Source organism: Euleptes europaea, chromosome 6 (genome assembly GCF_029931775.1).
Source record: "Euleptes europaea isolate rEulEur1 chromosome 6, rEulEur1.hap1, whole genome shotgun sequence".
NCBI lineage: Eukaryota > Metazoa > Chordata > Lepidosauria > Squamata > Sphaerodactylidae > Euleptes > Euleptes europaea.
The window spans coordinates 70,060,979-70,083,808 of record NC_079317.1 but is presented as its reverse complement, the minus strand read 5'-3'; the positions used below and the strand labels follow the sequence as shown (position 1 = coordinate 70,083,808).

General features: G+C 40.2%; 1 protein-coding gene across 5 annotated transcripts in view; it reads left to right on the top strand.

Annotated features, from left to right (window-relative positions):
* PPFIA1 (PTPRF interacting protein alpha 1) overlaps positions 1-22,423 on the top strand; it is a 55,136-nt gene extending 32,713 nt beyond the window's left edge. For 2 of the 5 annotated variants that reach the window (XM_056851818.1, XM_056851815.1), the window contains 14 exons: positions 1,597-1,748; positions 2,795-2,967; positions 4,189-4,282; positions 9,435-9,516; positions 9,611-9,811; positions 11,617-11,679; positions 12,353-12,379; positions 13,177-13,352; positions 13,435-13,532; positions 15,691-15,866; positions 16,746-16,814; positions 17,662-17,827; positions 20,868-20,938; positions 21,483-22,423. In XM_056851818.1, coding sequence (XP_056707796.1) covers positions 1,597-1,748; positions 2,795-2,967; positions 4,189-4,282; positions 9,435-9,516; positions 9,611-9,811; positions 11,617-11,679; positions 12,353-12,379; positions 13,177-13,352; positions 13,435-13,532; positions 15,691-15,866; positions 16,746-16,814; positions 17,662-17,827; positions 20,868-20,926 — 1,536 coding nt within the window. In that variant the 3' untranslated portion in view covers positions 20,927-20,938; positions 21,483-22,423. The remainder of the gene's footprint in view (positions 1-1,596; positions 1,749-2,794; positions 2,968-4,188; positions 4,283-9,434; positions 9,517-9,610; positions 9,812-11,616; positions 11,680-12,352; positions 12,380-13,176; positions 13,353-13,434; positions 13,533-15,690; positions 15,867-16,745; positions 16,815-17,661; positions 17,828-20,867; positions 20,939-21,482) is intronic. The other 3 variants (XM_056851820.1, XM_056851819.1, XM_056851817.1) reach the window with 2 other exon arrangements.
* Positions 22,424-22,830: the final 407 nt, after the last annotated feature.

The window sequence follows — 22,830 nt, the reverse complement described above, 5'->3', positions numbered from 1 at the left end:
TCCTGTCACAAGCACAACAAGAAGGGGCATGGTCATACCAGACTGCTGCAGAGGCCTGATGTGGAAAGATCTTCCATTGGTCAACCCTGCCAGTAGTACTGATGGACATTTCACTAATTAGAAATATATTGGAAAATGTTATCGTTCTTCTGTATTTGAACACTAAAGGGAGGGATGGCAGCTGCATCTTAAGCGCAGCTGTTTATGCAGTGGATGCATAGTAAGGGTACCACATGAGCCTTCTCTTTGCCTGACTTTCTGGTTTAGTGGGGCCATTCTAGCACGGACCATACCTTTATCTGTATATATTGTCATTTTAAATGAGGCAGTTGTGGTAGATAAAACTGAATAAAAGCAGTGAGTGAAAGACCTGGTAACAATGTGTTTCCCAGTGCTAATGTGTTGCATCAGATATTTTTTCAGATATTTTATTGTAGCAGTCATGCCTGTCCCTCAAAACTTTGGGGTCCATTAGGAAGGGCACTCATTTTCCCCAGTAACCCTTTGAGGGTACTTTGCCCCATCTCTGAATCTGCAAACTATTCGTTAAATTCAATCATTAACCCTGTTTCATGGAACCTATTGCAAATAAATATGTTCAGAATTGCAGGATACACCAGCTTCTTGTAAACCATCACACCTTCTACTAACTTGGGCAGGAGAAGAAATGTTTCTCATTGCAAAGCTAAGCTGCATAGTCTTTGGATCCTTTGAAACAAGAACTGCATATAGTCACAGATAGAAAGGGCAATTATGGAAATTATTAAAATTGCAGTACTTTGTGCGTGTGTGTCAAGTTCTGGTAGGCCACAGATGACTTACAGCAACCCCATAGGGTTTCCAAGGCAAGGGACCAAGCAGAGGTGGTGTGCCAGTGCCTTCCTCTGCTGAGTCTCACTTGGTGGTCTCCCATCGAAATGCCGACCCTGCTTAGCTTCTGAAATCTGATGAGACAGGGCTCTACTATACCATTCCACATCCCATAGTACTTCATACTGTTTACAAAAATGTTCTGCCCCTTAGTCAGAAATTAAGTAATTCTCAATAATTGTTTTCATATTAAAGGATGGCCAGGATATTTACTCTGCTGAGTTAAGTAAGTTTAGTTGTGTGGCAGATTTTCCTGCTAGTATGCATATATACTGGAGCTGTTAAGGTGTGGTAGGATATCGAAGTAAGAGAAATCTCAATTTTTGCCATGAAGCTCACATGGGGATCTTTAGCCATTCTCTCCCCCTCTCCCTAGGGTCCATGACACGTCTCAAAGCTATTTTGAAGGTGAAATGAGGGAAGCCATATGACATGCCTGCCTGAGCTCATTGGAAAAAGGGCAGGATAAAAATGTGACAGCAGTGTGGTTGATACTGATTTTAAAGAAATGCCTGTGTGCTGCTGATGCATCATTAGCTAAGAAGATACCTAAGAAGATAATAAACATTTCTCCTTTTACCTCTCTGACATTTAACAATAAACAATCAACATTGTTTAATGTCTGGGAGGCAAAAGGAGAAAAATGAAAAGCTAAGAACAGAATGTTGCTGGAAACTACAGCTTGAATGATTTACACCAAACCTTTTGTATGTTTTTTGTTATTAGTCTCCAGTTTCTAGAGATGAAGTTAGAGATGACAAGGCCACAATAAAGTGTGAAACCTCGCCACCCTCTTCACCTCGATCTCTGCATTTGGATAGGGCCTATAAAGGAGCCTTGCATACAGTGAGCCATGAAGATATAAGAGATCTCAGAAAGTAAGCAATTTCTTATAAATATTGTTAAAGCTAGAGAGCTGTGTCCAAGATTAGTCGATCTACTGGTTTCTCTAAAATCAGTATGTGAAATCTCCTTGGATGTAGACTTCCAGCTTCCAATAATCTTCTTAAACTGTTCCCTAGAGTGTGAATGCATGCTTCCCAGTTTCTTGTTTCTTGCTTGGCTTTCTCTTCCTGAACACTATCTCCTTAAGGCTTTACTTTCTTCCCCAGCTCTTTCCTCAGGTTCTGATTTCATAGCACTCAACTTTTCTGCCTCTGAGCTCCTTCGCTCGTAACCCCTATGTCCAGGTTTTAGTTCTTCTTAGCTTCTCAGGCTTTAGCTTCCTGATATGCATAATATCATAAAAAATGAAAGCTGGGACTTTCACATTACTGGTGTAACATTATACTGATAATCAGTTGCAGATTTTTTTTTAAAGACTTAAGAACGCCCCAGTGGCTCAGTGGAGGAGGAGGATGACTGCTGGGGTGATGGGGCAGGGAAACTATGGGGAAACGTGCCATGTGGAAGCTGCATTGCCTTCACTGTATCTGCAGCAGCAGTGGGGAAACCACACAAGCCTGTCCCTATGCAGAAACCAACTTAGTGAAAAAGAAGGACTGAACTGGTCCTGGATTTACCTGGCCAGCGTAAGCCCCACTAGCAGTTCCGGGGTCCTCCTAATTACAGTTCCCACCCCAACAGCCAGAAAATGTCAGGGGGGCTGCTGGACTCCTGTGAGGCTAGGCTGCCAGTAATCTGAGTACCAACTATGCACATATTTATGCTAGTGCACTAAAACAATTGTGCAGGGGATGCTTTTGTGTATATTTATTACTTATTGTAGGATTCCATGTGTCTAATAAAGGACTTGAACAGGAACTGTTTTAGCTGCAGAAACTATGAATTATTAATTATTGGTTATGTAATGTTGTACAGTTTCAGTTATGCAAATGGGCTTTCTTATGCTGGCTCTTTGCTGATCTTTTGTTCTGAATGCTGATGTAGTTTGGCCAATGACTTAGAGGCATCTTTTCTATAGTTCTACAGGTTCCCAAGATGGACAAGTAAGCAATCCCAGCAGCAGCAATAGTAGCCAAGATTCCCTTCACAAAGCACCTAAAAAGAAGGGAATCAAGTCCTCAATAGGGCGCCTATTTGGTAAGAAAGAAAAGGGTCGCCCTGGACAGATCTGCAAAGAGAACTTGGGTCAAGGTTGGTAACTTGTCAGCCAAAGGGTGTAATGATTGCGTAAAGAAAGATCGTTAACTCCCATATTACACCTGGTTGCTTGCAGTTTACACCTGCTATGTACTGGCTTGATGACTCAAGGAGCAGAGGTGTAACAAGAATTGCCATTAGGTACATTTCTTACCAAAGTAATGGACAGCAAACTACTAATAACATACTGAATGACTTGACTTAGTGGAAAGCGCCAGTGTGTGTGATGACCGATTTGAAGAAAGTTAGGCTGTAGATCCTTTCGTATCTGATCTTTTCTGATAAACAGTGGCTGTTACCGCACTTGTATTCCCAGCAATGTATTAAAAGTTTGAAAATGTTATAAAAAATACTGTTCGCACTTTCTATGTATTCCCACCAATGTATTAAGAGTTTGAAAACGTTATAAAAAATACTGTTCGCACTGTGTTTGGCCCCTTTAGCTGTGAAGACATCTTCCAACCATTTATAAGCCGTGGTATCCAAAAACCCTTTTAAAGCGATGTTTTTTACAACGTTTTCAAACTCTTAATACATCGCTGGGAATACAAAGTGCGATAACTCCCAGTATTTATGCCCAGTGGTAAAAATAGTAGAAGTGCATGTTTACATGGTATCCATCATATAAGCCTCAGTGAAAGTTCACCTTCTGACCTTTCTGTAACTAATCTGGTTTTGTGTACTAAGGAAGTACTTTTCTCACTCTGATGTAATTTTTTAATACTGTTGTGTAAGCTGCTTCTGCATTTTGATACTTCCCTTACAAACCTTTCAGCCTTCCCCACTACCTTATGAAGGAAAGAAGAAAGTGTTTAAATGGATTCTCAAATCTTGTTGATTAAGAGAGTATTCTGAACTACATATTCATATACATTGTCTGAAGTCTTGTTGTTTGGCTACATGAAATTTCCAAGTCAACAAATAACTAGGAAACTTTGTATATATTTGATCGCAATAGGAAACATCAGCGTTAAACCAGAGCTTCCTGCAGCAATGGTAGCAGTGGAGCTCTCCTGTGTGTGAAGTTTCTGTTTTGTGTCTATTGGTAATTCACCAGAACACCATTGCACATCTGACTCACCCACTGCTTTACTTAAAATAATGCCTATGTGCAGTCAACAATATAAATTTGAGATAAGCAATATAAATATTAATTACTTTATTGCTCTACTACATACTAAAATTCCAACATGGTAGCTTTTTGAATTCTTGCAGTTAATGTAATGGAAGCAGACAACTCAACTCAGGATGGCCTGGGACTTGGCAAGCTAGGAGGACAAGCAGAAAAAAATAGAAAGCTACAAAAAAAGTAAGTTTGAAACACTATTTCCTCCTCAGTTCTGATCTCTAAGCAGTGATAATGTTGCAGTGGGTTGTTTTCAGCACTAGTTTAATTCTTATGTTACCCAGCATCTCACAATCAGAAAACGTGTGTGTGTGTAGATAGATAGATAGATATAGATATGCCATACTCATGATTTCATAGCTCCAGTTTTATTAGTTCTGTGTCTTTATTACTGAACTTTGGGAACAGGTGTGAATGTGTATAATGTCTGTAATGTGATTGTCTTTCTAGTCTTATGTGTATCAATATATGTACATTTCCAGTACACTTCTTCTATTCTTAGTTCTACGATGTCATATTTTTTGCCTTGCATTGAGAAAATAGACAGTGTTCCCCATCTTATACCCTTGAACATGTCTTAGAAATGTCAGGCAGTCCAGTTGGCCGGGCCCAGCAGCAACCACCGGGCTACTTGCTACCATGACACTTGTGTGACTTGCCCAGGCCCAGCTGCTTAGTCCTGTTCAACAGCAGCCAGCACATGAAAGCCAGTGTGGTGCCATAGTTCGAGTTTCAGCCTAGGAACTGGAAGGCCCACTCTGCCATGGTACTCCACAGGGTGACCAGGGGCCAGTCACACACTTCCCGCCTAACCTACATCGCAAAGTGGTTGTGAGAATAACTTGGAAGATAGAACAATGTGAGCAACTTTACATCCCCATTGTGGAGACTGGTGGGATGTAAATGAAGTAAATAAATATAGCTGAAAATGGGGGGTGGGAGGACAGATTGGATGGTGGGAAGGAGATAAGGAAGCAGGGGAAAGTGAGGATTTGGGAGCTGCCAGGGGGAGGGAAAAATAGCATTGGTAGGAGACGGAGGGGAAAGTGAGCTTTCTCCCTCAAGTCCTTGCAGGTTCCTCACTGCGCAACTGGGCCTGGCTCAGCAGGCACTGCACAATTTGCAGGCACCCCAGAGACTGCCAGGGGAGGGAGAAGGAAAAGCTGAAGATGTGGGGGGCAGATTAAGGTAGGTTGGTTGGTGGGTGGAAAGGAGTGAAGGAAGCTGGGGACGGAGAGAGACTATGGTGGGGGAGGGGGAAAATGAGTATGGGTGTGCATTTTTTGTTATTCCCAATATCCCTGAGTTCCAATACCTGTATGGTACTCAAATTTGTGTTTTATTTGGGAATCCACATTTATTCAGCTTTATTATAGCCTATGGAGAAGTTGTCGGGGGGGGCTGTTTTTTAAGCTAGAGGCACCATATTTGCCACAGAGCTACTGGTTCCTGTCCACAGAAGAACCCCCAAGTTTCAAGAAGATGGGGTCAGGGGGTCCAATTCTGTGGACCCCCGACGAAGGTCCCCCATGTATCCTCCATTATTTCCAATGGGGGACAATTCTTCTCATTCGTCCCTCATTTCCTTTGTGTCCCTGATGCTAATAATCTGTTTCCTTAGTGTATTGCTTATACTATAACTTATGCAAACATTGTTAGAATTTTTAAATTATTGCTGATTATATTCTAATGAAATTTCTTGCCACTCCAGTAAAACTATTTTGAATTGCTATAATAAATACGTATGCCTATGTGTTTTTATATCTCTTCTGAAATTTATTTTTGAGCATCTTGTAGAAATGTCCCATTTGTTTTGTGCTTTATGTAGAAAATTGCATGCATGTTTACTCTTCTCAGTGGCTTGTATCCTAACTCTTCCATTTCCACAGCATGTTCCTCCACTGCTAAGGAGTTTTTTTACTCATGCAGAGACTAGCATCTTGCAATGAGCAGAAAGCACTAGCACCATGGAACATGCTCTGCGACAGAGAACCATCTATATGAGCGAGGAAATCATTATGGAAAGTTAAGAAAGGATTAGGATTCAAGCCAATATAATTCAATAATTATCTCCCTTAGTAGAGCACCTTCTTTAGTTTTTGTCTATAGTAAACACTAGTTTTTTTTAATCTTAGTTTCACATTTTATTTCCTTCATTGCTTTATTCCTTTTTAATTTACCATTTGGTGTGGTAGTGCAAAATCAGGGTAAGTTTATTTTAATTAACTTATGCAGACTGGATGTGTGTTGTGTTGGGCAACTGTTTTTACGTAAAGGTAGACTTTTATTAAGTGTTAGTAGTTCTATTGACGATATACTTTGTCTTGCATAAATTATAATAGCACTCACTAAAGTGTACGGTATAATGGTTAGCACTGGACTCTGCCAGGGAAGGCTTAAATTCAAATCCGTGCTTGTGCCATGCAACTCATTCTGTGATTATTTTTTTTTAGGGCCACTCATTCTGTCTGTTTCTCAGCCTAAACTACTTCACGGGGGGATGGGAGTGTTCCATAGAATCATAGAGTTGGAAGGGATCACCAGGGTCATCTAGTCCAACCCCCTGCACAGTGCCAGAAATTCACAACTACCTCCCCCCACAACCCCAGTGACCCCTACTCCATGCCCAGAAGATGGCAAAAAACAAAACAAAACAAAAACACAAAAAACCCCTTCCAGGATCCCTGCCCAATCTGGCCTGGAGGAAAATTGCTTCCTGAGCCCAGTGTGGTAATCGGCACTACCTTGAGCATGCAAGAAAGGGCCACGAGAGCCCAACACTGATGCAAACCTTCGTGCCCTCTCTCTCACAATCTGCCTAAGGTCATAGAATCAGCATTGTTGTCAGATGGCCGTCAGATGGCCTCTGCTTAAAAACCTCCAAAAAAGGAGAGCTTACCACCTTCTGAGGAAGCCTGTTCCACTGAGGATCCGCTCTGACTGTTAGAAAGTTCTTCCTAATGTTTAGCTGGAAACTTTTTTGATTTAATTTCAATTGATTTAATTTCTGATCCGACCATGTGTGCATGCTGTCCAGATCCTCTTAGAAGAAGGGTTTGATGAATGAATGATTTTTTACAGTTGAAGATCAATTCTAAAGTACATACAATAGGAGCATTTATGAAAGATTATATAAATTATATTAAAATGAGCAGGTAAAATCCATTAAGGGTTGCATAAGAATGTTAACATCTTAATGATAAGACTTAAAATCAGGAGTTTTTCATTAAGAAGACCAATACTATTCTTCAACATCAGGATAAGTACTCTTCCCTAAAAACCGGCTTTCCTGCTACTGCAGACCACCATAAGAAAAGGCCGTGCAGGATCAGTCCAAGGTCCATCAAGTCCAGCAGTCTGTTCACACAGTGGCCAACCAGGTGCCTCTAGGAAGCCCACTAACAAGACAACTGCAGCAGCATTGTCCTGCCTGTGTTCCACAGCACCTAATATAATAGGCATGCTCATCTGATCCTAGAGAGAATAGGTATGCATCATGATTAGTATCCATTGTGACTAGTAGCCATGAATAGCCCTCTCCTCCAGGAACATGTCCACTCCCCTCTTAAAGCCTTCCAAGTTGGCAGCCATCACTACATCCTGGGGCAGGGAGTTCCACAATTTAACTATGTTTTGTGTGAAGAAATACTTTTATCTGTTTTGAATCTCTCACCCTCCAGCTTGAGCAGATGACCCCACGTTCTAGTATTATGAGGGCGGGAGAAAAGCTTTTCCCTGTCCACTCTCTCCATACCATGCATAATTTTATAGACCTCTATCATGTCTCCCCTTAACCACCTTCTTTCCAAGCTAAACAGTCCTAAGCATTTTAACTGTTCCTCATAGTTCCTCATAGGGCTTCCTATGGAGGGTCTGTGGCTTAGTGGGAGAGCACCAGCTTTGCATGCAGAAGATCTAAGGCTTAATCCCTGGCGTTTCCAATTGAAAGGATCGATTAGTAGGTTATATGAAAGACCTTTACCTGAGACCCTGGGGGAGCTCTTGCCAGAACAACCTTGCCAGACCAGTGGTTTGACTTGGTATATGGCAGCTTCATGTGTTAATGCTGCATATTGTTCCCAGTGGTACTTCACGAGTCAGAGCTTATTCCATCAGATACCTGACAGAGGGAGCTTTGGCTCTCAAAATCTCATACCCTCAAAAATCTTCTTGGTCTCTAAGGTACTAATGGACTCAAATCTAGCTGTGTGAACTATTGTGCATCAAAGAACACTTCTCAGAATCCCCCTGCAAGGGAGGAGATACAGGGATTACTCACTAGAACAGTTGCTACAAAAAGGCTCCTTTTAAGCTCAAAGTTTTAGAAGAGTAGAACAAGTAATTTCAGCCATACTGGCTACAGACTTTCCTTCTGCATACATGAAGATAAGCTCTGAATATCACGACAAGTTCATGCAAAAGACGCATAATGCAACAATGAAAGGATGTACTAGTCAAAATATTCTTTCATAGTGTAATGAGAAATTCTAAAAAAAGTAAGCATGGTGAAAGTGTGCTTGCTGTTAAGAATGCAGAAGTGATAAGGTTTTGTGTTACGAGTGTTTTTTTTCCTTGTGAGAGTCAATGTCACTGCATGTGTTGGGTGGAGAGTTTAAAAAACATTAAAGTTTGTTTTAAGAATTGAAAGTTTCCTTCAGCTCTTGAACAAAGTGCAGTGATCAAAATGTGTGTGCTGAAATAATTGTTCAGTAAAAGAAATCAGTGCCCTGACCTGGATAGCTCAGGCTAGCCTAACCTCGTCAGATCTGGGAAGCTAAGCAGGGTTGGGCCTGGTCAGTATTTGGATGGGAGACCACCAAGGAATACCAGGGTTGCTACACAGAGGCAGACAGTGGCAAACCACCTCTGAACACCTCTTGCCTTGAAAACCCTACAGAGTCGCCATACATCTACTGTGAATTGACAACAACAACAAAAAAGAAAGAAATCAGTGCCAACCTACCAAACCCTTAGTTCATGGTGTTTGCTTAAACCTGCTGTCCAGTATCTCAGTGGTGGTATGCACTCAAAACTATTTATGCTGTAGAATCATTGTCTACTGCATCGTGCCACTGTAGCTCAACTGTGCACAATAAATAAATTGGGAGTTTCAGAAATGTGATCGCATTTCAAAGGGGAGAGTTCATTACACTACTAAGCTTATAGCTCTACTCACCTCACGCAGTGTGCTTGCTGTGGCTCTGTAGCTCTTACAAATATTCTGTTGTTGTTTTGTGGAATTATTGAAAGAAGAATAAATTACTGAAGAGAAGCAGTGAAGCAAATGTGCTGAAGCCAGTGCCTCACTAACACTATATTTTGCTGTAATTTTTAGGCATGAGCTGCTTGAGGAAGCCAGGAGACAAGGGCTGCCCTTTGCTCAGTGGGATGGCCCCACTGTGGTTGTCTGGTTAGAAGTAAGGAATCTTTTGATTGTATTTGTCTCCATGCAAGATTTCTTCTCATTTGAGAACCCGTAAATAATGCTCAGCCTGTTGTTCTCGTTGCCAGTTATGGGTTGGGATGCCCGCCTGGTACGTAGCTGCTTGCCGTGCAAATGTGAAAAGTGGTGCTATTATGTCGGCCTTATCTGATACTGAAATACAGCGTGAGATTGGAATCAGCAATCCTCTGCATAGGCTAAAGCTGCGACTTGCCATTCAAGAGATCATGTCGCTAACAAGTCCGTCTGCTCCTCCGACATCAAGAACGGTAAGAGATGTTGGAAGACATTGATGACATTTGATAGAACTCTAAATAATGCACTAGTTTCCTCCTCGGTCTTAACATGTGGGCCTTCATCAGGAAGGCCAAATACAGTAAGTAAGTACCATAACAAGTAAGATCAGGAAAAGCAAGCTGACGATTACATAAAGTGAGCTGTCCAAAACACTTTGCAAATAGGACATGTAGTAATTTTTAAAATTAAGTGGCTAAGCATTTTAATGTGATCATATACATTGTGTCAAATTGAAGGAAAGATGTGCCAGTCTGTCAAATTGAAGGAAAGATGTGCCAATCTTCAAGGAGCCATTAGAGGTCTTATGTTGGGTCCAGAATTGTGACCATGTTGAGAATGTTATCCAAAATTAACACCTTTTAATTATTAAAAAGTTTTGTCTGGCAAGGAAACTATTTAAGGATATATTTTCTCCTAGGTGGAAGTAGTTCTCCTAAAATTGGTAGACTGCGGTTGTACTTGTATATTGTGTTGGCTGGGTGAGGGGTAGGAAGATTTATCAAAGTCATGTTCCTTGTCCACTGTATTATTTTGACCACTTCATTATTTTGCCTGCTATAGTGATAAGTTCCAGGGCAGTAGCAGTATTGCAGCATTTAAAGAACAAATTTTATGGCATAAGATTCCATGGGCCAGAGCTTATTTATCAGATGTAAAGCATTGGCCCATAGAAGGTGGTATGGCCCAATAATATTTTCCACCTTTAAAGTGCCACCAAGTTAGGTGTTCCTAGAGTTCAGGGTATTGATGATTGTCCAAAAAAGATCTTGCCCTAGTCTCTAGCTCTCACTTGCTGGATTGGAGTGAAGGAATATGGTAACTGTCTCTTGGGAATGTGTTTGCTGTCTTTGTAGACTACATGGAAAGGGAGGTAGCTGTAAAAGAACTGCAAAGGATGAAGGAAACTTACTTTTGTGCAAATAGTTTTGGGTCCTGGTAACCTGTCCAGACTGAACCAGTATTATGCTATGTAAAATATAATTAGATGTTATTTTATTTGAGAAGTAATGTGGCCCTGAAGGGCAGTTCCCTAATTTGCTTTAGTCAAAGACATAGGAAATTAAGTTTTGTGTCCTCATTAGGAGAATATCTTATGTAGATGTGAAGATGGCATTTGCATGTTTTTACTGGATAAAAGCAAATAAAGCACCTCAAAAGAATCTTCTTTGGAGTTGCTCAGTGTAAATATGTCTAAGCCATATTGCAAGCAGTAGTTTCCAATTTTGCTTAACCTGTAATTTTGTACACTCAAGCATGGTTCAAATGTAGTGGCGACCATGGCTTAGTGTTATGTGAACGAGCTTGGAAGGAACCTCTGTCTCATGTACTCCCTTCTTTCTTTGCACACCATGGGCAATTAGTGATCTTGCTGGTTTTCAGGAAATGGTTTCGTCATGTGACTTCCTCTATCCTGGCAAGTTCAAACCATAGTTTGTTGAAAGCCAGCAAGGCACTAAATAGGTCATGGCATGCAAGGAAAGGAGGGTGTGGAGAAAAGAGTGCTTGAGTCCAATATTCCTTCCAGTCTCATTCAGTAGCATCAAAAGCATGATTTGGCTTTGCATCTGAACCATGGCTAAGTTAGTTTTAGATGAGAAGTATGTTTGCTAGTAAGTATGCATCTTACATCAGTCTGTATTTAACGATGTAGAAGCCATTGCTTTTGCCCATGCCTGCTCCTTATATGTACCTGTTGCTTATATATTCTGCAACCTTTCCTCTTTGTTACTGCTTTCCTTTCATTGGATGTGATTGGTTCACTATGGGGTCATATTAGACCACAGGAAATGTCTGGGTAACACACGAAGAAATGGAAAATCTTACATCTACTCCACAAACGGTTAGTTATAGCACTGAAGCTTCTGTTTTTACAGTGCATTTCCCATTTCTTGAGTGCTTGAATCATGTGCCTCTTAAGTCTCTGAAAAGAGTAGTATTAATGTAACCTAAATCTTTTTTTTGTTATGACTGACTTTAATTACTAACCTCTGTGAAACTTACAAATCATACTATAAAATGTTTTTCCACCAAGATGGAAGCTGGGGAAGGGGGATAGGTGTATTTCAGGCAGTAGTTATTCATTGACTTCTGAGCAGCGAGAGAATACTTTAATCTTTCACTTGGGCTTATAACTAACAGCTGCTTCTTGGGTGGAAAAACTAAACAGTAAGTGGTTTACTTTCTATGAATATAAATGCTTTGAACGCATGATGCTTGCATTCGTAAATTAGCATGTCATTGGTTTGCCTTTGCAATATGGCTGTATTGAATGCTCAGAAAAGGCTATGTACAATGCTGAATGCTAGAATAAATTTACTAAAGGCGCTACAAAACAGATATGGAAAGGTCTGTCTAACGCATACCTTATACAGGTTTGCAGAGTTCTTCTGTTTGGTTAAGTGCCTTTTTCTGGGCACTAGATTGTGGCCATTACCTTGAATTTGCTTGCACTACTAATCTTATAAATACTAATATTTGTGTGTTCTTTTGCTTTTCTAATTACATAACATCAGGAAGATGAGGAAGGATGCTGGGCTCAGGTTGGAGACTTTTTTCTATTAAAATGATCTAGCTTAGAATTCGACATCCTAACATATTCTTAAAGCATATCATTTAGGAATATGTCACAGTCATGTAGATAAATGATCCCTTGATACTAGAATAAAAAAATAAAAAATCCTGTTCTAATGTAGCATAGGTCCTTGGATTTGTTATTTTTATTTTGAAATATTGGCACTGTACCCGTCATCATGGGCTCTCAAAGTACATTGCAGCGAGAGTATGGTCAACAACGTTCAGAGACTTAACCAGTGATGTTTGTGTCAAACTAGAATGACTGAGGAGAGCTAGAAATCAGCAGTAACTCATATGCATAACCCAAATGTAATATGCATGGCTACTAATTTTTCTTTTGCTGTGTTGAGTTTTTGGCTAATCCATTCAGAATCAAATGTTTGACTGAAATTTTCCTCAGCGGCCACTTCCTTCTTCATGTGGCAGCTGCTCCGTATACTGGTTTTTCATTGGTGTCTGCTATTGTAAACCATGTCAACTATGTAACGTTGGCACATTTCGAGTAGCTAGGAACCAGGAAGCTGCAGGCAGTAATGACTGCCTCACCCAGTCCCCAAGTATTTGGAGAACACGCGTCCACCCCCTTCACATATTTTACCTCGCAAACCTCTGTGGCTCCAGCTGTTCTGTAAAGTGTCTCTAAGCTTTTTAAGATACTGGCTTTCCATAGTTAAAACCCACTCGGTGTGAAACAAGGCACACACTATATTTAAAAACTCCTTATTTTAAATTGCACTGCAATTTTTCCCCCATCTTTAAATAGACCTTAGCCTATGGTGATATGAACCACGAGTGGATTGGCAACGAATGGCTTCCCAGCTTGGGACTGCCTCAGTATCGCAGTTATTTTATGGAATGTCTTGTTGATGCAAGGATGCTGGACCACTTAACTAAAAAAGATCTTCGTGGGCAACTTAAAATGGTTGACAGTTTTCACAGGTAAACCCATTTCAAATCTTATTGTTATTAGTTAGCATTCCAGTTGTACTCCCTAATAGTATTTGTAAACATATTTCAACAGAAATAGCTTCCAGTGCGGCATTATGTGTCTGCGGAGATTAAATTATGACCGAAAAGAACTTGAAAGAAGAAGAGAAGAAAGTCAGGACGAAGTTAAAGGTAGTCATTTACTTCTCTGGTTTCGTCTCTGTTTACTAACAATATATGAAATTGTAGCCTGCAGTTGAAAGAAAAACTGCTGCATGCACAGAAGTCCTTTCCACTTGTATGCAGGGTTCTTTGGCTTCCTGCCCTTGTCTGCTGAACATCAGTGTCTCCTCTCACCCTTGTCTTGGTACAGAAGGCTGTTGGGTTTTGTATTTAAGAAAGCTTGCAAGAATGCTTAAAAAGGTTGAACTATGAAAGGCATATCTTTTCAGTGTTCTGGCTGATGCAGCACTTTTGTGTGTGTGTGTTAAGTGCCATAAAGGTGCTTCCGACTCATGTCGACCCTATGAATCAATGCCCTCCAAAACATCTTATCATTAACAGCCTTGCTCAGGTCTTGCAAACTGAGGGCCATTACTTCCTTTACAGAGTCAATCCATCTCATGTTGGGGTTTCTTCTTCTATGCTAATCATGAATATTACTGCCCCTTTATAAAGGTCTTTAATAGGTTCTAAAATGTTTTGATATTTCTTTGCAACTCAAAAATAAGTTACTCTCTTACTGAATCTATACTCAACATTGTAAACATGTCAGATAGATGTTATGAAAACATCAAGTGTGAATAATACAAAATTGATTTGTATTTGGGTAATACAAAATTGATTCATGCCAAATAAAGTACTATGGCTTGCATCTTACAAAATCTCAGTGGTCCAAACTACTGAGTTCACTTACCACATCCCAGTGGAGCCACTCTAAAAGCTACAACAGGGGGGTGGGGGCTCAAGTGTAGGAAATAGGTGAAAATACCCTCTCTTGTTTAAGCTGCTTTGGGAACTGATAAGGAGCTTGTGCGGTGTGTGGTTTTCCTACTGTACTTGCTATTTCTGAAGGTCACCAACTTTCGGAAGCTGCTTTTTTTGGGACCTGGGAGAGGTATTCAGTTCAATTGGGGAGGTAGCAAGGATCCCTTCAGTGAGCTCTGATGAATTCATGATTTAGAGGATCCAAGGCAGTGTATATATAAGTTGCTAGTTCATAGACTGTTCATCACTATGGGCTAGAACCACAAAACTACAAGCTGTTCTGCAAATGGAGCAAGAGCTCACATAAAGGGAGGGATCTTATGGTCTCTGTTCTCCAACCCCCCCATGCCACATTATTCTGTTCTAAGGATGTCCTTTAGGAGCATGTTTTTGGGGGTGCAGGGTTATATGAGGGAGATTTGTTCTACGTACTGAATGTATTCATGGCTCATTAGATACAACCCTAAATCTCTAATAGTAAGCCTTGTAGTCTTCTGAGAACCAGAAATGGCACCACCTGGTGACAAGATAGAGATTTCTGTAGACTTGGGTATACCTAAAAATACTAGTACATTTAAACAGATCCTCCTCCTATTCACACAGAAACTCAAAGCCACAGCCTGATGAAGACTGAGAATGCTCATTCCCTCCTGAGGAACAGAAATTGGGGTGGGGGGGAAGGGAGAATATGAAAAAATGGAAAGGGGAGGAGGGTTAATATCCAAGGAAAATATATCCCAAGTCCTAATTAATTTCACTTTAGCCTGCACAGAGGGCCATGATCCTCATGTCTTAGTGTAAAGGGGGGAGGACACATTAAATGAGCAGAGACGTCCAAACATGGTGTTTGCTTTGTTTTAATGTGTTGTTGTGAGAGACTTTCATACATTTTGCTGGTGGAGTCCCCTATTTATTTTTCTTTATGCCAGTGATATTCATTTTATCCACACAAATAACTTTAATAATATTTTAACAGAAAAATATCCAGCATGAGAAAACACAAAATGATGCATAAATAAAGACTCGCTGGTTCAATTTCACAGAATAATAAGATCAAGCAAAAAATGAAAAGGGACTTTTGAGCTGAAACAGTGGGCTACAAAATTGGGTAGATCCCTAGCCATGAGCTGAAACACCTCTGGCTCTACTCATCCCTCCCCAAACTGGCCTATACAGCATAAAGGTTACTTACGGTCACAGAAATGGTTCATTTAGCTCTGGTGCTCAGCAGTCCTTTTGTAGTATAAGGATAAGAGAATTTCCTAGTTGCTTTTAATAACTGAAAGTACATCAAACTTTATCTTCTGCTTTTACAAATTGTTGTTATTTTGTGACTTCTGAACATTTATTTTTCTCTCTTTAGATGTCCTTGTCTGGAGTAATGACAGAATGATTCATTGGGTGGTTTCAATTGGTCTGAAAGAATATGCAAATAACCTTATAGAAAGCGGAGTTCATGGGGCACTTCTGGCCTTAGATGAAACTTTTGATCACAATGCGTTAGCTCTTTCATTGCAAATACCCACTCAGAATACACAGGTAATGTTAAATCAGTTGAAGGTGGGTGTTCTTCTTGCAGACATTCTTAGACTACTGTAGTATCTAATTTGTGTGTAGGGTTATTTAAGGCAAGAGATGTTCAGAGGTCGATCCTGCTTATCTTCTGAGTTCTGACAAGATCAGGCTAGCATGGGGCTATCCAGGTTAGGGCTAGTATCTAATTTAATGGCAACGAATGACCTTTTATAGTGAAAGATTCTTTTGGTGTTCCAGAACTTCCAAATCTCAGGGAAGCTTTTAATATTTTCTAAAACGTGTCACTTATTCTGACACCTATTTAGATTGACTTCTCTCCATCAAATTTAATTTTTAAGATGCACAATGGTTAATGTTTATCCAAGTGTATCATCTTGGCCACAGAAAGCTTCCAAAAAGCGGGTTGGATACCAGGAATCACTACTCACAGAACAGATCTTTCCCACCTTCCCACCATCTGCTGCAGCCTGCTGGGTTCCCTGTAATGGAAGTACTGGAGGCAGGCTAGACCCTTTGGGAACAGCACAGGAGTTGCAATGTGGGCTCTGTAGTGGGGAGGGGGTCTTGGTGAAGACCACCTTACCCTTGTGAAAGTTGAAGTGCCTTCACTTGCACATCATTGGTTAAGTTTTGACATAGGTAAATTCTGTTCATTTTATTTAAAATTCTGTTCATTTTATTTAAAAAAAGCAGTGGCATGAAATCCTTTTATAAAACTCTATATAAATGTTCTGAAAACGAAGCAGTTAAAAGGTGGATAATGCTATAGTATTGTTATATAGCCTGAATGTGTAACCATGTTAAAACTTTAATTTATAAATATAATTTTCAAATGTTATCCCAAACACTTTGCGTTTTGTTGATTAATTCGTTTTCATTTAGGCTCGTGCTGTGTTGGAAAGGGAATTCAACAACCTTCTTGTTATGGGCACAGACAGGAGGTTTGATGAAGTGAGTTTTATTTTTTATTTTCATGAGTCGGAGCTACATTTCTCCCACCTGTTAGAAATTATTTGTATATAGCATAATAAGTTAATGGGATCCTGAAGCATATTTTGGCTTTGATTACAAAAAGCTGTTGGAAGTAAGATGTGCCCTTCCCATATACACAGTGCAGAAAGATACAGCAGTGGGCTGGCCAGGTAACTGAGCAGCTAATCTCTTCATTATTCTGCTGTCAAAGCACGTAGGATTAAAAACAGTCTCCCTTTTGCAGACATGGTTGACTCACTGAGATCAAAGGTATTTCTATTTGTGTCTATTTCTTTAGTATTTCTGTATCTTGATTTGTAAGGAAGGAATTCAGCATAATAAGATCTAGAATGTGAATAGAACATTTCTATTTCTCTGAGAATCTTCCATTACGTAACCTTTTTCATACGTACTTGTTATGATTCTCTTTAAAGAAGAAATTTAGAACTGCTTTTTATTCTTGAAATTTAAAGTATGACAACTGCATTGTGCATGCCACATGATCCAGGGATCTTGGAAGATGTTCTAAAGTGGCCTTAGTTTGTCCCCTGTTTGGGATGAGAAAGAAAAGGGATTACAGTAACCTCTCCACTTTATTCTTGGAATTATCTTCCCTCTTTGGATTTTTGAAAGACTTTATACAGAATGATGGGCACCTTATCTGTTGAATGGCTGATAGCATGAAACATGTATAATGCCTAAAAAAAAGTATACTTATGATGCTCTGAACTTTCTTGAATATTCTAATCATGCTGTATATTGCATTTAAAATTCATTGCTAAGAATAAAAGTTCATATTGATTTGTTATGCTTGTTAATTTGGCAGGAGGATGATAAAAGCTTTAGACGAGCACCTTCGTGGAGAAAGAAGTTTAGACCAAAGGATGTAAGAGGTTTAGCTGCTGGATCAGCAGAAACTCTCCCTGCAAACTTCAGAGTTACTTCCTCAATGTCTTCACCTTCTATGCAGCCAAAGAAGATGCAAATTGATGGTAAAATTTCACTTAATTTTTTTTAAAGCATGGTGGCTGTATATGCCTGAAGTTGTAAATGAATGAGCTAAAGCATCTACCTTCCTTGTGTGAAAGAGGACTTGATCTATGCATGACTTGTAATAATATCTTAGTCTGTCTTTGTTGAGGGAGGTCTTTCTCTGTTGCAGGAAGACTTGGTAGAAGGTAGTCACAGGATCCAACTCATGATATTTCTGTACAATATCAATCCAGAAAGGACTGCTACTGTACATAATCCAGTTTTCATGGAATTTATATGAGAAACTCCTCTAGTCTGCTAGACAAAGGTTATTCAGCAGCGGTAACTGGAAGATCCTGTCTACTCTTTGGCTATACAGATCTTAATTACTGCTTCACACACACGCACACACACACACACACACACACACACACACCCAATTCTTTAACCCAGGGGTGTTAAACTCATTTGTTACAAGGGCTGGATATGACATAAATGTCACTTGGTCAGACCAACCCAGATCGAGAGCAGAGGTGGGGGTGGTGGCTGCCTCTGCTGGCTTGTAAGCTGGATAAGAGCTCTCAAGGGGCCACATTTGGCCCCCGGGCCTTATGTTTGACACCCCTGCTTTTAACTTGTCTTCAAAAAGTTTCAACTCTTCATTGCACTCCTTTTTTTCTTCTTTCTGTCTCATGGTTCCATCCCCTGTGCTTTCAAATACTGTCACATCTTCTTTAAAAAAAAACTCCACTTAAAATTTTCCTTCTCCTTCCAGTTGCAATCATATCATCTTCTTTTGTTCCTGTACAACTTGCTAAATACTTTTTTCCTATTGGCATTACTACTTATACTCCAGCTCTCTGCTTAATCACCTGCAATCATGTGTTATTAGTCTGTCCACATTGAAACTTCTACCAAAACTACCTGCTGCTTGCAGGTTCCCATATTTGTCTTTTGACAAATTTGTCTATTAAATCTCCTCTACTTCTCCCTGGGTTTTGTTCAGATCTTTGTTCCTTATAGGACATAGGCAGCAACTGGCTCAGCATTTACTTGCACAATGGTAAGAGCCCACCCCCGAGTAAGAAGGTGTTACATGAATTTATATTCAAGATTCCAAAGGCCCAACTGAGCGCTTCTCTGGAGATTTAAGTTGTTCTTGTAGGAGGGATTTTTTTTGGCCTACTGAGAATGGAAATTTCATGCTGCTACAGTGAGGGGAAAAAAGTATTTGATCCCCTGCTAAATTTGCCCGTTTGCCCTCTGACGAAAAAATGACCAGTCCATAATTTTAATGGTAGGTCTATTGTAGCTGTGAGAGACAGAATAACAACAGGAAAAACCCCAGAAACCCAGAAGACAAATGTCAGAGATTGATGTGCATTATAATGAGTGAAATAAGTATTTGATCCCCTATCAACCAGCCAGATTTGATCCCCTATCAACCAGCCAGATTCGATCCCCTATCAACCAGCCAGATGTCAGGCTACCTGGTATCTTCACTGTATATAACGAGCTGAGATTAGAAGCACCTGCTGTAAGGGAGAGGTCTTACCTGTAATCCCAGCTCGTTACAGTACCTGTACAAAAGACACCTGTCGACAGAAGCGATCAGTCCATCAGATTCCAAACTAGCCACCATGACCAAGACCAAAGAGCTGTCCAAGGATGTCAGGGACACGATTGTAGACCTGCACAAGGCTGGACTGGGCTACAAGACTATTGCCAAGCAGCTTGGTGAGAAGGTGACAATAGTTGGTGCAGTAATTTGCAAATGGAAACACAAAATAACTGTCAATCTCCCTCAGTCTGGGGCTCCATGCAAGATCTCATCTCATGGAGTTGCAATGATCATGAGAACGGTGATGAAGCAGACCAGAACTACACGGGGGGAACTTGTCAATGATCTCAGGGCAGCTGGGACCATAGTCACCATGAAGACAGTTGGTAACACACTACGCCGTGAAGGACTGAGATCTTGCAGAGCCCGCAAGGTCCCCTTGCTCAAGACAGCACATGTACAGGCCCGTCTGCAGTTTGCCAATGCACATCTGAATGACCCAGAGGAGAACTGGGTGAAAGTGTTGTGGTCAGATGAGACCAAAATCAAGCTCTTTGGCATCTACTCAACTCACCGTGTTTGGAGGAGGAGGAATGCTGCCTACGACCCCAAGAACACCATCCCCACCGTCAAACATGGAGGGGAACATATTATGCTTTGGGGATGTTTTTCTGCTAAGGGGACAGGACACCTTCACCGCATCGAAGGGACGATGGATGGGACCATGTATCGTCAAATCTTGGGTGAGCACCTCCTTCCCTCAGCCAGGGCATTGAAAATGGGTCGAGGATGGGTATTCCAGCATGACAATGACCCAAAACACACGGCCCAGGCAACAAAGGAGTGGCTCAAGAAGAAGCACATTAAGGTCCTGGAGTGCCCTAGCCAGTCTCCAGACCTTAATCCCATCGAAAATCTATGGAGGGAGCTGAAGGTTTGAGTAGCTACACATCAGCCTCAAAATCTTACTGACTTGGAGAGGATCTGCAAAGAGGAGTGGGACAAATTACCTCCTGAGATGTGTGCAAACCTGGTGGCCACCTACAAGAAACGTCTGACCTCTGTAATTGCCAACAAGGGTTTTGCCTCCACGTACTAAGTCATCTTTTGCAGAGGGATCAAATGCTTATTTCACTCATTATAATGCACATCAATCTCTGACTTTTGTCTTCTGGGTTTCTGGGGTTTTTCCTGTTGTTATTCTGTCTCTCACAGCTGCAATAGACCTACCATTAAAATTATGGACTGGTCATTACTTCGTCAGAGGGCAAACGGGCAAATTCAGCAGGGGATCAAATACTTTTTTCCCTCACTGTATATGTAATGGGGGGGTGGTATGTCTTCTGGTTTCATCATCTCCTCTAAAGTGATCGTGTGTGAGTTTAGTCAATATGTAGCCACTTATTTGAGTTCTGCGTGGCTAACTTTGATGTGTGTACTGACCTGATTCTAACTAAATGCATGCTCTATTCTGCATGTCTTCCTGATTGTTGACATAGGCAATGTATCAGCAACACAAAGACTGGATTCTGCTACAGTAAGGACTTATTCATGTTAAAGCCTTTCATTGGTAAGTAAGAGTGATAGTCTTGTAGGATTTACTGGCACCAAAGTTTTAAGATGCCTGTCTTCACCCCTGTAAAAATTAGGAACTTCCTTTTCTTGAGGGGAAAAAAGGGCCAACTTACTTAAATTAGCCTCTACAGCTGTGTTCACTCCCACAGACTGCGTCACAACAATCCTAGGGGTTGTATTTGAACGGAATACCAGCTGCCGATTATGTCATCCATCAGAAACGATGGTGTGCAAAAGGAAGTTGTAGGAAGGAGTATGTGATGCAGGGGCCTTGAGGGCCCAGATGGGAAAAGCTCTACACTTCCTAGTAGCATATCAGTACTGTGAGACTCACGAGCAAACGCTTTCACAGTTGCAGTCGACTTGTTACGTATACTAGGAAAAGGGAACGTGGACTACTGGCTTGTCCCAGCCTTGCTTTGCGGTCTAAACTAAGTTGCAGCACCTTGCACCCGCCCCTCTGCCTTGCTGGTAGTTTTCTGGATGGAGATCTGGCGCAGCTTTACAGCGGGACCTAACCATTTTGTTTTCCTTTTCAGTTTATCCTCACTATTTCTACAGATGAGATGAAGCATTTTGAACTCCTCAAAGACCATATTTTGGAAACATGAAAATCTTTAATCTGTTAATAATTGTTAAATCAACACTTTGAAATATTTTATTACAGAGTTTTTAATTAGCAGATGAATTTGTGAGTTCTATAGAAAAAGTATTTTAGAATTAAATGTTTCCTTATATTTATGTAAGCATATGTGAGTCTCATAATTCCTTAACTTTGTTAGCATTCAGTCTATAAATCAAATTATTGCTGATTTGTTAATTTTAGTCTTTTCAACTGAATGTACTGTAATGCTTGTATGTATATGCCCCTATAAGCAGTATAGGGTTTTTGTAAATTATGCAGCTATTGTAATTATCAATAATGGTTTTTAATAATAAACATGAAAGTGAAAAGGATTTTACTATCTTTGTAAAGGTATCACGACACCGAGCAGTATATATATTTTGCCACTTGGAAAATGCTAGCTAGCTAGCTCTAAAATTTCTTTTTTTTTTCCAGAGAAGCAGATGTTTGTTAAACTAGGCATGGTACCCAATTCTATTTCTGTTCATAAACTGTATCTTTTACACACAGCATACAATTTTAGTGTGGATTTATTTAAGTCTTTTGTTCGATATAACTTGCTTTTCATAAAGTTCAAAAATGTGGGAATCATTAGGAACTATGGAACATAGGTGAACCCTAGTGAGCCCCTTTGTAACTGCTTCTCTCTGCTGTATTTGTACAGTGTGTGTTCATTGACTGAGCATAAGCCATAAATGAAAATATTTTCTATTTACCAGGAATAGCTCCTAATAGTTAGCAGGCAACAAGAAGTGGCTCTCCTGTATTTTGGTGTGAGAACGTTTGCAGAAAGATACTGATGCAATTCTTCTAAGCGGACCAATCATGATGCACTGCAGTTTCACGTCAAAGATGCTGATAGCGCAGTTTTGTCTGAAGCATGCAGTGGTGCAACTTTTTAAAAGCCTTACTTTTATGTCATCTTTTGCATATATTTATAAACTTGTTATAAAATTCTGGTCACACTTTTAGTTGTTAATAATTTTAGCTATATCAGTCAATATAAGTAGAAAATGCATCATTCATTTTTAAATAGCACATTAAGAAGCCAGCAAGGAATAAGTTCAGATCGTGGTGCATTATTTATTTGCAATAATATATACAGCATGTGTCGCTCTGTTTTTGTTTTTTGCTCTTTTTAATTGTACATCTGAAAGTTATGTTACTGTTCTGTTTTTTCTATTAACCTTTTATGTGTACTTCTGATTATGTAACAAATTATGTACAGTCTAAATACTTTTGAACTATTTTTACCACAGTAT